Source organism: Talpa europaea, assembly GCF_964194135.1.
Source record: "Talpa europaea genome assembly, chromosome: 14".
Taxonomy (NCBI): Eukaryota; Metazoa; Chordata; class Mammalia; order Eulipotyphla; family Talpidae; genus Talpa; species Talpa europaea.
Window position 1 is genome coordinate 3,705,373 of NC_140082.1, and position 14,232 is coordinate 3,719,604.

The following is a 14,232-nucleotide window of genomic DNA, read 5'->3' on the forward strand; positions in this document are numbered from 1 at the left end:
GGAGCAGAACAGGTGAATCTATTGATACACTGCTGAGTGGAACAGTTGGTGAGACAGGAGAGGTCTGCTGCGCCATGGGGGTCAGCTCCCTGGATGGGGATTAAACTCAGGCCTTCATGGTGACAGTGCTAAGACAACGCACAGGCCACGAGGGAGGCCCAAATGCTACTTTTCATATATAACATTAGACATCCCACAGAGTTCTTTCTGACAGCAGTGGGTGAAGGATGCTTCTCGATGCCTTCCTATACAGTTTTCCACTTTACTAATAACATGTACTTGCAAGATGTGAGCTAGTCCACACTAAGAATAATGCAGGATCATTTATCAAAGAGAGCTTAAACTAAAGCCCTTTTCCTCCTTAGGACTCTTCTCTAATATAGAGGATATTAACATGGTTTGTCTCAGGGTTCAAGGAACCCATGACCTCAGACAGGAAAAAAAATTACAGCTTTATTTTCACTACTCTCTATCTGAAATTTAACATTTCTTTTAACTATGAATGTGGGCAAAATGACACAGATCAGTAGTACTTCTGACTTTGTCACTGATGGTCATCACACCTCCTGCCACGTGTGTTGTAAAAAAAAGCAGTGGGACATAAACAATATTTCAAGACAGCTGCAATGATGTGATTTTTATTACTTTATTTATCTTCGACATTTAATACTGAAAAATCGCATTACTGCCAAAACTGCAAGGGTTTTGTTTTTGCTAGTTTTGCCTACCCTTGTAATTAAAAGAAATTCTAAATTTCGGGTGGGGATTACTAAAAATAAAGACAAGATCTTTTTTCCAATACAGAAACTTAGGTTTACTTTCTGTGTTAACCTGAGCTTAACTTTATGATTTCTTTGTTTCTGTTAAATATTACAAATGAGTTCATAATTCAACCAAAACTGCTTTAATGAAGGAACTTTGCAGACAACAAAAAAGTGAAATGTCAGAAAAAGAATTACCCCAATTATCACAGGAATTTCACTAGTTAAATCGCCAGCCACAAGATTGAGACAACCAAGAGGATGATACTTTTCAGTGGAAATAAAACTGGACTTGATTTCTCCTTGTAACTACAAAATTAAAAAAAAAAAAAATCAAGAATGTTACAGCTATACACCACAGTCCAAATTCCTGGGGAAGGTTGACAAAAAACAGTTTATATCAATCAGTTATAGATTTTTAAATAGCAATACTAAAATGTTATCTGCTGGTAAATTCCCAAAATACCAATCAAGACCATTGCGATTCAGAAACACTCTCTTCAACTCACATTCGATGTTTAAGCTTCAAGAAGACAACATGTTTTCTTACCTTCTTTGCGGCATTGAAGTCAGCATTCTCGATTGCTGCATTGGAAAAAGAGAGCAGGCTACAGTATATAGTATTGACCTATAAAATATACAAGTCACCCCTTCTGGGTTAAGGTGAAATTATATACAATCTAGCGAAAAGAACGCTGGTCAGAAATTGAGGCAGCGGTGACTTTCCAGGTTTGCCCTTGACCACAGGCTGTGCTCAGGACAACTCCAAGGCTGCCCTCTAGGGCGCAGAATTTCCCCTGACTTTCCCTTACCACGGTTCTTCCTACCAAGAGGGCATTCTCCCAGCTCCTACTCTCCTACTGCTGTTCAAGCTCAGAAGTTCAAGACCTGCGGAGCCATCATCACTTGCTCTCGTCTTGCAGTGTTCCTTCGTGAAACTACGGAGAACTATGTATCTGAAATCTTGTGTCGCCCCAGAATCTTGCATATTCTTGGCATGTAGCAAATTAATTCTTTTGTTGTTGTTGAATATATTCCCTGCTCCCACTCCTCAATCTCTCTCAGCTCAGAGGGACATAAAGTCACAGCACTCACTCAGCACAAGCGCAGATTTTTGCTCTGTTCCCTTAGCGCTCAATCACTTGGGTTTCCAGGTTCATTCCCTCAAAACACAGCTGTTTATTACTGTACTAGGTTTGTCTTGTTTTCCCAACTGAGCTATAAACTCCCCGAAGGCTATGAACAAACTAGATTTCTTTGGATTCTCTAGCAGCCTGAACAGCACAGAAGTAGATGACAAATACTCAAAATTATACTGAGTATCATAGAACGTAATAAAGAGAAATATTCTTAAAGAAAATACTTTAAAGTTAACCTAGAAAAATAAGAAATATAGCTTCAAATCAATAACAATGATGCATTACTTACCTTGTTGAATTCCTACAAGCTGGAGGTTTGTAATATAAAAAAATCCACTGTTTGTCAGAAGCAGCATGGAATAGGAACCTATTAAAATAAAATTGAACCCAGTTTTTCTAAATGGATACAAAATGGAGCCCAGTATCTGGAATTAGCTTAACAGTATGTCAATTTGCTCACTTAAATTCTTTTTTTTTTTTTAATTTTTTTTTTTTAGAGGCATGTTTATTTATTTATTTATTTGTTTGTTTGTTTGTTTGTTTGTTTATACATGCACTGGGTACAGTCAGAAGCGCAGGAGGGTGAGAGAATTCACCAGAGCCAGAGCGGGGAGCAGAGCAGGCAGAAGGACCGAAGTACACTGCTGAGGGGAGCAGCGGGCGGCAGGAGAGGTCTGCGCGCCATGTGGGACCCTCCTCCGGTGGCCGGGGAGCAGCCGGGGATTGAACCGGCGCCGCAGAGGCCGCGGGCAGCTTCGCAACCCAGCGCTCAACCGCTGCGCCACTGGGGAGGCCCTTGCTCACTTAAATTCTAATTATCAGTAATATAGTAGTGATATAGTTAAGGCTTATTTATAAAGAATTGGTAAGTTACTTGCAAAAACAATGTTAACTTCTTTGAGATTTTTATTAAAAAAACTTTTTTTTCCAAGAAAATAATCTTAAGATGTATCAAAATAAATTAAGGTTTGGCTAACATTGCTGAAGTAAAAATGTGACAAAAATGTCAAAACCCACAAAGGCATTTTTAAAAAATTTAAGATCTCCTTGATGATCTACAGAACTCACAAAAACATAAAAATTAGTTTAGAATAATACATGTAGGAAAAGCGTATTTTAACCCCTGAAAAGAGTTAAAAAACATGTTACAGTGATGTTAATTGCATCAGTAGAAAACTTAATATTGTATAAGTAGTACAATAATGAATTTATACAATGTATTAACTATAACCCGATTTTTCAATCAAGTATCAAGCAGAAGCCATTCCAAAAAATTTACCTTCACTTGAATCATCTTTCTCAATAACAAGACTCTGGTAAGTGCGTTGCTTCTCATCATCAGTCTTCTGAACAAATGCCTAATTGCAAAATAATTTCAAGTGATAAAATTAAACCCCCAAAAAATATAATCAAGTCTTATATTCTTCAAGCCCAAGGGTTATCAACTAAATTAGCAATAATTCCACCTATATACCAAACATTTTAATTTTAAAGTGGACAATCCTACTATTTATATCTTTGAAGCTCAATTTATCAGTTATGCATTTACCCCCTGCGTCTCTAAGGTACGATTCTTCAATGTAAAGAAACATCCTTTTAACTGAAAGCAAAGTAACGGTTTTTCTGGAGTTTTAGGTGTTTTCAGAGATCATTAGAATTGAAGAGAAAATGAAAAACATAGCAGGGTCTTACGGTAGTGAGTAAGGTTTGCTTTGAGGTTACATGAACGAGATGTAAGTTGCCACTTCTTTCCCCAACCAAAAGAAACTTTCCTTCTTGACAAAGGCCAACTACATCCACTGCAGTATCTGAAAATTTAAAGTCAAAGTTACAAGCTTACTTCGAAAGTGTTTCTTTCAATACAAAAAAATCACAAATTTTGTCATTAAAAATCAACTACTTAAGCTTCTTTTAAATATTTCAAAAATGTGGGGATTGAGGTAAAAAAGATGCCACTGACTCTCATTCAGTCAACAAATATTTACTGAGTGCTTATTATTTGCTAAGTATTGTTCCAGGCTTTTTGCATAAATTGAGAGTAATAAAAGATTTCATGGAACTCACATTCTAAGGCAGAAACAGATGATAAACAATTCACATGATAAATTATATGACATGTAAGAAAACAAAGGAAAAGTAAAGCCCGGTAAGAGCTCAGAAGAGGCATACAAATCACTGAGGACAGTGCTCTTCCCAAGGTGCAGAAGTTACCGTTTACGCAATAGCAAAAAGGCTAAGGGGAGTGAAATGGAAGCAGAGGGGGAAAAGTAAGAAACAAGGGAATTATTGTGATGGAATACTACGCAGCTATAAAAAATGATAAACTCTTGCCATATGCGACAACATAGGCAGAACTGGAAGGGAAGAAAATACTAAGCAAAATAAGTCAGAAGAAGAAAGAAAAATACTGGTTTCACTCATTTGTGAAATACAGAGAAACAACAAAGGGTCAAATTCAAACCAAGAACAAACCCTAGAAATCTGCAGAATTGAGGCAACTAGAGAGGGAATGGGGAGGTAGGGAGCCCAATGGACTATAGTAGAGGACTATGGGTCTTCTTGGTGGTGGGTGTGGTGTGGTAACATACATCTGAAGAGATGTGAACCTGTACCTCTGAATCATATACTGGGTTGTAAACCATTGTTAGTTCAATCAAAAAAAAAGTGTAAATGGCTTCTGAAGGAGAATTATTCAGCAGTAAATATTTTTTACAAATGTACTACATACTAACACACTACGATTTCTTAGTGAAAACGTGAGTCTTATGACTGATCCATAGATACAACAAATTCCACAAAACATGAGTTTCTTGCCTCCATATATCCATCAAGACTTGTGTTCTCAAAAGCATGCCTTCTGATTCCTTGTCATTTGTTTCAGTTCTCATGAAAACACCTCAACAATCAGCCTTTCTCAAAATTTCTACTCAAGGCAGAAAAGGTTTTTGCAATATTTTCACCTGTTTCTCAGCACAATCACTGACCTGTCCCCACATTTATCCTCCCGAGATTAGATGAGGTTGGCCACATTCAGAGTAGTGTGGCTGCCGACTAATTTACTCATATCCATGTTGGCATAAACTTGAAGCCCTCTAACTCAATGAATTCCTAACTATTGGGGCCTCCCCGGTGGCGCAGCAGTTGAGCGCTGGTTTGTGAAGCTGCCCGCAGCCTCTGCAGCGCCTGTTTGAGCCCCGGCTGCTCCCCAGCCACCGGAGGAGGGTCCCACATGGCGCGCAGACCTCTCCTGCCACCCGCTGCTCCCCTCAGCAGTGTACCTCGGTCCTTCTGCCTGCTCTGCTCCCCGCTCTGCCTCTGGTGAATTCTCTCACCCTCCCACGCTTCTGACTGTACCCAGTGCTTGTATAAATAAATAAATCTTTGAAAAAAAAAAAAAAACTTAAAAAAAGAATTCAAATATCTGTTGATTTCAAAATTATGTACAAGATTCAGGACTGTTTTCTACAGTCTTATAACACAAAACCATGCAATTCAAGTGTATGTCTCGCCTGAGACTTATAGAGAGAAGGGTTCATCTCAGCATCTTTTGTGTCTGGCACTCAACACAAAAAGGGCACTCAAGATCAACTTCTTTAAATTAGTTCAGTCTCAAGTCTTAAAAATAATGGGGCAAAGAAAAGACAAAGTGATAGAAACTGGTAGCAAAATACATTTGACTTCCAATTAATTTTATTGCTTGACATTCGACTTACCAAATATAAGATGCAACTGAAGTGACCTACAAGTGCTGTCCAGCAATATCACCGACTGGTCGGCTACAACAATAAACCCATCATTTAAGCTGCTCGCTTGTATTTTTGGATTGAAAGAGGCCTGTGAGAGGGAAAAGCATGAGGGAAACAAAACATTTTTGGTAGGCCCTTAACTGAGTCTCAACAGCTAGCCTACATGGTGTGTACTAAACATGTACAGAGCCTTTCCTTGTCATTGATCCCTAGACAATACAGTGTAATGACTCTCTATAGGAGATACATTGTGTTGGGTCTGATAGCTGGTCTAGACATGACTTAAGTATGTGAGAGGTTGTGCAGAGCTGACATGCAAATACTATGCCACTGTATATAAGGGTCTTAAGTATTTGAGGATCTGGTATCACCGGGTGTCCTGGAACCAATCTCCTGCTGACACAGAGGGTTGGCTGTACTTATCAATAGTGTCATCATACTCCAGAGCATCCATCTTAAGCCCGTATTTTATTTCTAATTTCTCTTTGTAAGGTATATCCTGAACGCATCTAGGGCCCAAGATAAGAGTCGAAGATTGCGAGGGATAGGTGAAGGATCCCAGTGTACAAGCCTGGGGCCAGCAGGCCTCCTGCAGGAATGAGCCAATGCTGGCATAAAGTCTGTGTCTGGGATGCAACAGGGAAGTCATGTGGGTCACTGTGAGCCAGAAGGGACACCCCTGCACAAATTAAAGAGAGCAGAACCCACCAGGATACTGTGGGAGACTCGAGCAGTGGGAATGCCTGCCTGCCGTGGTCACACCTTCCAAAGTATCAAGAAAACCTGGATCTTTATGGGAAATGTTCGAACTTTAAAATATTGGCAGGTAAGTCAACATTTTTCAAAACACTGTACAAGCCCATGAGTCTCCAGAGCTTCAGCTCCCGTAGCTTAGATCTTCCCACACACACTTCTGCCTTGAAGTAGCCGGGCAGCGCAGTGGTTGCGAATGCCCATTCGCTAGCTAAGTAACTTTGGGCAAATGCCTCAGGATTTCCCCGTAAACAATGGTGACAATAACAAGACCCACCACACCAACTTGGATGGAGAAGAAATGGATGCACGGAAAAGGCGCAGAGGAGAGCCTCGCACCGGGATAGCACTGTAAATGTTGGCTGCACTTACTCTTCCCTGACAAACTAAGCCAATCACCTCATTGTGTGCCCATGTCAGTGGTCCTTTTCTCCAGGTGTAATTCTGGAAAAGTCTACATTCTGATCCCTCTTAGAAGTTTTTTTAAAAGATTTATTTTTATTTATGCATACAAGAACTGGGGGGTAGGCCAGAGGTGTGAGGAGTGAGAGGATTCACCAGAGACAGAGTGGGGAGCAGAACAGGCAGATCTACTGAAATACACTGCTGAGGGGAGCAGCGGGTGAGTCAGGAGAGGTCTGCTGCGCCATGTGGGTCAGCTCCCTGGCCGGGGATCGAACTCACGCTGTACTGGATGCGGACAGCTCCATAGTGCAGAGACTTAACTAACCCTGTGCCACCAGGGAGGACCGCTCTCAGACATTTTAAAATTGCTTCCCTGACTAATGATAAGTCACAACACGCACTGCAAAAGAACTATGCTATCCCTCCCAGGAACTGACTGGCTGTTCTCTCTGCCTGGATCGCTCTCCCCTGCCCCTCTCCATTATCATCATCCATTATCATCATCATCTCTGCACAGTCTCCTAACCAGCACAGTCTAAACAGCCACATGTTGTCATTTAATTTTCTTTGACTCTTCTCCCTTCTGTGTTTGGAAAAATTCCTATCTTCAAATCCATCTCAAATGCTTCCTGGTCTGTGAAGTCTTCCCTGCAGCCACCCCAGGGAGTTATAGAAGCCCTCCCCCGGTTCACAGCTTCTCAAGATGTGGCTCTTAGGCCTACTTGATGATAATTTTCTGAAAATTACTTGACTATCCGCTCACTTTCAAAATGAAACTCAGTTATTTAATATCAGGACGAGACTATCTTTAAAAATGTGGCTTTATGTCCATGGCTGACATTGATAAAGGCCAGAGGACACTGCTTCTTACCATCCAAGTCCCTGCTTGGATGGGGTGGCCCCCAGGGAAAGGGGAGCTTCCAGGTTCCCTGCCCCACCCAAGGAAAGGTGGAGCTGAGCAGGGAGAAGCTGGAGAGAAGGAAGAAGGAAGAAGAACAAGGAGGAGGCCTGGAGGAGGCGCAGAGAGACATGAAGAAACTGCACTTGTGTCTCAGCCATGGACTTGGAAGATGGAAGGAGACAGTTGAAACGGACGGGGCGGGGTGGGGTAAACAATGCCAGTGTTTATCTTGAATTCGATTTTAATTTTTCTTATCCGGCTCCTTCTGCCCCTTTCCTACGTGTCCCCACCAGAACGCGCTTTAGAGAATTAAATGCTATATTGTCTTACTAGGGTCCCTGGGTTCTATTACTGTGACTGAAGATCATTTGTACAGAAACCTTTACTTACCAAGATCATCAATACATTATCAGAAACAATTACTAAAAAGGAAAATCTAAGACAAAAAAAAATCTTAACAGCACTACTTTCTATAAGAGGCAAAAAATAAGGTTTCAAGGAAAATAGTGGAATTTTTTTTTTTTTTTTTTAATTAAAATGGGGCCTCGGTGGCACAAGGGGTTGGGGCAACCTATGAAGCTATCTGTGGCCACTGTGGCACGAGTTTGATCCCTGGCAAGGGGTCTACCCATATGGTGCAGCAGACCTCTCCTGCCTCTCCGCTGCTCCTTCCCCTCAGCAGTGTGTTCCATTCAATCCACCTGTTCTGCTCCCCAATCCGTCTCTGGTGAAACCTCTCACCCCCTGCACTTCTGGCCTGTACCCAGTTCTTGTTTATATAAATAAATCTTTAAAAAATACTAATAATTAATTAATTAATTAAAACGGAGAAAGAAATGCATGGAAAGGATAAAACTCAACTCTAGCAGAGTCCTTACCATGGGGGTGGTGTGGGGGAAGAGCCTGTGATCAGGAAAGGCCCCCAGGGGTTATTATAAAGTTTTATTTCCTAAACCTATGGTAGATATTCTTTGTATCATTTTATTTTTTTTTTCCTTCAGGTGCTTTATCCTTATTTTATAATTTAATTTAATTTTATATATATTTTACATCATTCTTCCTTTTTATACAATGCATGCTTTCTCCTCTCAGGCATAGTCCCTCCAAAATTTCTATCACCAACTCACCAGTGCACCATCATAGTCCCCTGCATAAGAACACATTCCCTCCCCTGTTTTGATTCCTCTTCCTCCTCCACCCCTGCAGAGTATCTCTGATTGATAGTTAGTTGCCTGTTTATTTTGTTTTTTAATTTTTTTTTTTCCTGGCCCCTTATTTGATTCCCCTGTACATTCTGCATGTCCAAAATGTCAACAGGAGCTATGAAAAATCCTACTTTGGAAATAGCAAATGGAAATTTCAAGTAATTTGAGAGTAAAACTTGACTTCTTTAGAAAGTGCTATATTCAGGCCTCCCCGGTGGCGCAAGGGGTTGAACGCAGCACTGTGAAGCTGTCCGCAGCCTCTGCAGCACAGGTTCGATTCCCGGCCAGCCAGGGAGAGTCCCACATGGCACAGCAGACTTCTCCTGCCCCGCCCGCTTCTCCCCTCAGCAGTGTTTTTGGTCCGTCTGCCTGTTCTGCTCCCTGCTCTGTCTCTGGTGAATTCTCTCACCCTCCAGTGCTTCTGGCCTGTACCCCAGTTCTTGTATAAATAAATAAATCTTTAAAAAACAAAAAAATGCTATATTCATTCACAAAACATGGGTCATCCAGCTACTTGCCCCCCCCCCCCCCCCCCCGAAGCACTTAGTACCCATTATGTGAATAAAAACAGCAGCATAATTGTTACCTTTTCAGAGCCTCCCTGGTGGCACAGGGGTTGAGATGCAAAGCAATCAGCAGCCACTGCAGCCCAAGTTCAATTCCCGGCCAGCAGGGGAGCAACCCACATGGTGCAGCAGACCTCTCCTGACTCCCCCGCTGCTCCCCTCAGCTGTGTACTTCAGTCAATCTGCCTGTTCTGTTCCCCACTCTGTCTCTAGTGAATCCTCTCACCACCCACACCTCTGGCCTGTACCCCAGCTCTTGTATGCATAAATAAATAAATCTTTAAAAAAAAAATCGTTACCTTTTCCGAGGAGATCTTCGCTAGTAAATCTACTTGATATAAAGCAGTTCCGTGTTCTTTTCTTGAACCAACACTGAGGTACCCACTTCCTGTATCATCACTAGTTAGCAGCTCAATATCGTTCCACATGTTCCTCAGATTGTGTTCCTAAATCAGGAACCACTGCCTTCCCTGTGACAAAAACAAAATTACAGACCAAATCATACTGCTGCAGAGTGCAGCTCCTTGAGAAATAAAATGACTTATGCAAAAATAATAAGTATTTATTGTGGAGGTATGATTTAATAGTTAAAACTTAGTGTCTCTGCACTTTGCTAAGTTAAACAATGCTGGGAGACACAAGATAGCTAAGGAAGGGAAACTATAGAATCTCCACGGGAACCTGGCCATGGGGCCACATGACCAATGGGGGCCATCTAGATTCCCAGCAAACGAATCCAGCAGGACACCTCCAAAGCAGAAGGCCCAGCAAAACCTGATGTCCTAGAGCAACTGGCAGAGACCATTCCCCAGTCATGAAAAACCGTAAAAGGGAACCCCCAAATCCTCCATGACATGCAGACTTCTCCCACCTCACCCACTCCTTCTCTTAGCAGTGTATTTCAGAAAATCCACCTTTTCGGTTCTCTGTCTCTGGTGAATTCTTTCACCCTCACACCTCTACCTTATCCCTGATATCCTTCCCACAACATGTATCAATAAAGTCTTGTTTGTCTTCATGTTATTTCTGCAGTCACAAGAAACTAGACACATTGGTTTAAGAATATAAACTATAATGACCTTACCAGGTATCTTGGAGCACTTTGTATTGTGTGTGCCTAGCTTGAATTTATAACAAGTTTTCATTTGAAATAAACTTTTAATCATGGTAGCAATTAATAGTGAAGGCTCTGAAGTCAGACTGGAATATTTTAGGATGGTAGGTTCCAGTTGAGCTTTAAAAAAAAAAAAGTCCAATAATGTGTCCATAGAATAGTTGTTACACTAAATGAAACTGATCAGGGGAGTAGAAAAAAAAAACTGGATTAGGGATCTGATTGGAACAAGAGGATAAAAACATGTAACCTTAGGAGATGTAACCATTTTCTCAGCAAAGATCTATGTAACTCATTTTGGGTATGTTATTTTGGTGGTAGTAGAATAATAAAATGAAAAGCAATCGCTGGACCAAGACTAGGGGAGAAACACTAACCAAATAATTTCAATTGTTTTTGAGGAGGAAGGGCTGGTTTTTGATTTAGAACTCTTTCACATTTACTAGTCTGTTATCCTTGAGCAAGAAACTTAATCTTTGTGTTCCTCAATTCTCCAGTCCATAAAAAAGGAATTTAGTTGTACTATAAAAAAAAAAAAGCAGTTATGAGTTTCAGAAGTTCATAAAACAATGCTTGGTTCATGGCAATCACTCATTGTAAAATTATTTATTATTATTATTGGTGGAAGCAGATAACACTTGGGTTAGGAATTTGGGGTCACAGTGAGGCAGAGCAGGAATTTAGCACAATGGTTGCAACCCACTTCCACCTCCCCCCATGTAGCATTTCTAAAAAACAGCCATGCACATTCCAAAACCAAGTAGATTTAAATCCTATTAGTTTATCTCACAACAGGTGCCACTAGTTGTAAATATGTCTCCTATCTTATCTTACTAACAGGAGGTTAGGGTCCAGTGGTTCTTTTTTTTTAAAGATTTATTTATTTATTATTTATTTATACAAGCACTGGGTACAGCCAGAAGCGCGGGAGGGTGAGAGAATTCACCAGAGCCAGAGCGGGGAGCAGAGCAGGCAGAAGGACCGAAGTACAATGCTGAGGGGAGCAGCGGGCGGTAGGAGAGGTCTGCGTGCCATGTGGGACCCCCCTCCAGTGGCCGGGGAGCAGCGGGGGATCGAACCGGCGCTGCAGAGGCTGTGGGCAGCTTCACAACCCAGCGTTCAACCCAGCATTCAACCGCTGCGCCACCGGGAAGGCCCTCCAGTGGTTCTTAAACAAACTGACCAAATCTCATCCCATCTGTAACATCTCCCTTCAACCTCAAGGTGCAAATTTCTCCATTGAAACCTGCCTGCACTATCTTGAGTGTGTACTAGCCCTACAAAAAGCGTCACTTCTAACTCAACTACACTGATTCCCATATGAATTCTTTACTGCAAAGAAGAATCTCAGGAGGGACCTCTCAACACCCCTGAGCCTCATCAATAGGAGCTTTAAAATGTAAGGGGAAAAGTTCTTTCTAAGAGTGTAAGTAAAGATGCAGAAACAAAGCATTTCAGGAGGATAGAAAATAGTTTTAGTGGCTGGTTTTGGGGTGGGAATTGGGACATTAAGACAGGAGGGACTGGATGGAGTGAACACTTCAATGGGTCTCAGTGTTTCTCATCTGTAAAAAGAGGAAAATATCAGCCTTCAGGGCTGCCACGCCCAACTCTTTCAACAAATGCCTACTGAATGTCACCATGTGACAGGCACTAGTCCAGGAGCTGTGAACCAGACAGAGGTCTTTGCCATTGTGAAGTTTATATTCTTGCAGTAAGGACAAAAATAACAGCCCGTATTGGGTGTTGTTTCTTGGGTGTCTAGCAATTTTCAATGCTTTACTCATTTAATCTACTCAACCCATTTTACAGTGAAGGACAGGAGTCAGGGATCAAACAAACACCGAGGCCACCTAAAGCGAGTTAAGTGATGTAACTAGACACCGCCTCCTACGAAAAAAAATGAGCAAACACACAAATCATTACAAGCGGGGCTCAAATGGACGGGAGGGGTGGGGGTCGCCGAAGAAGGAACTGTTTGGAAGGAACAGGTTACACCTGAGCTGAGAGCCAAAGAAACCAGTTATGCAAAACTCGGGGGTTGCGGGGGGAGGGTTCGCAACGCCGGCAAAGGTTGGAAGGAGTCTAGGGGGGCTCCCGGGCACCGCAAGGGTGGAGTCCAATAATGCGTCCATAGAATAGTTGTTACAGTAAATGAAACTGATCAGGGGAGTAGAAAAACAACTGGATTAGGGGTCTGATTGGAACAAGAGGATAAAAACGTGTAACCTTAGGAGAGGTAACCATCTCCTCAGCTAAGATCTAGGTAACTCATTTTGGGTATGTTATTTTGGTGGTAGTAGGATCCTAAAATGAAAAGCAATCCCTGGACCAAGAGGATTGGGGAGGCAGACGGGGCTAAAGGAAGCCTCGACGTCAAAGGACGGGTTTATTCTCGGCGCCAGGGAGGAGAACACCAAGCAGGCGAGGGACGTGACGTGATTCATAACCTTCTGAAACCACTCAGGCCGGGAAGCGAACGTGCGCCCACGGGCGAGAAGAGAAGCGTCAGGCCCCCGAGCACCCACGGCCCGAGCCGACCCCGGCCAGAGCCGGACTGTCCGGGGGGAAACACCCGACGGGGCCGAGGCCGCTGCCGCCTCGACCCGAACCCACCCCCAGCTCCTCAGGGCAGCGCGGCTCCCCCTTCTCACCTGCAGCTGAAGAAACTAAAGAGGAACGGGGGTCGCGCCCCTCTTCCTGACTCCCCAAACCGCCACTAATCTCATTACATTCCAAGCCACGATTTGAATTGGCGGGAGAACACCAAGCCCAACCCCTTTGACGGCGGCCGGAGCGGGCCAAGATGGCTTGAGACGCGAAGCAGGAAGTCGCCCCACCCCTTCGGTTCTCTACGCTTTCGAGCGTCCTCTCGACCCCGCCCTCTTCCCTGGCGTTACACGCCCCTTCGGAACAACAACCAATCACCGCCTCTAACAGCGTTACTATAGAAACCCTTATCCCCACCCCCTTTCCTCCCAGCAAGCTGTGCGACGCGCCGGGCCTCAGCCCCTTTGTGCCATCCGGGTCTCTTGTGCGAGCGATTTAGTCTGTGGCGAAGCTTCGGAGCGGCCGGTACTGTTGAAAAACGGCGAGTGGAGGCGCCGCCCTAGCGGCCGGAACTCTGGACGATGGCGGTAGGTGCTGAATCTGTGTTCAAAGTCAGGGATGTTTTTCTGCTCCTCTCCAAAGAGCGAGTGAACGGCTCCCGAAGCTGTTGTCGGCGCGCGTGTGTGGACAAAATGGCGCCGCGGCCTTCTTCTGCGCCCGCCATCATGGCTGCCTGCTGGAGGGAGGGGGCCTAGGCGGTGTCGGTGGGGGCGGGGAGCTGCCGGGAGTCTCTTTTCTAGAACTTTCCTCATCTCTTACCCAGGCTGATTTCCTTTCTGCCCACTGAACTGTCTCTCTCTTTAGCCGACTCCGTCTGGGTAGCGTTTTAGATTAAGCCTCTTTAGGTTTGGGGGATGTGTGCTGGCAGTGGAGGAGGGATGGGGAGGAGGGAAGAGAGATCGGGGGTCGCCTTTGAAGAGTGTTGGCTCTAAAAGGCGGTGTTTGTAGGGTTAGAATGTGAGAAGATGGCAGTTCTTCACACTTTTTTTTTAACCTGCACGCAGTGAGATGATAGTGTTTAATTTCGATCAT

At 43.3% G+C, this 14,232-nt stretch overlaps 1 protein-coding gene across 1 annotated transcript in view; it reads right to left on the bottom strand.

Annotated features, from left to right (window-relative positions):
• Positions 1-9,904, bottom strand: part of KNTC1 (kinetochore associated 1) — a gene marked incomplete at its 5' end in the record, with an annotated part of 60,273 nt that extends 50,369 nt beyond the window's left edge. The window contains 7 exons of the mRNA XM_084253758.1: positions 960-1,070; positions 1,312-1,346; positions 2,190-2,267; positions 3,180-3,258; positions 3,593-3,708; positions 5,614-5,734; positions 9,776-9,904. Coding sequence (XP_084109884.1) covers positions 960-1,070; positions 1,312-1,346; positions 2,190-2,267; positions 3,180-3,258; positions 3,593-3,708; positions 5,614-5,734; positions 9,776-9,904 — 669 coding nt within the window. The remainder of the gene's footprint in view (positions 1-959; positions 1,071-1,311; positions 1,347-2,189; positions 2,268-3,179; positions 3,259-3,592; positions 3,709-5,613; positions 5,735-9,775) is intronic.
• Positions 9,905-14,232: the final 4,328 nt, after the last annotated feature.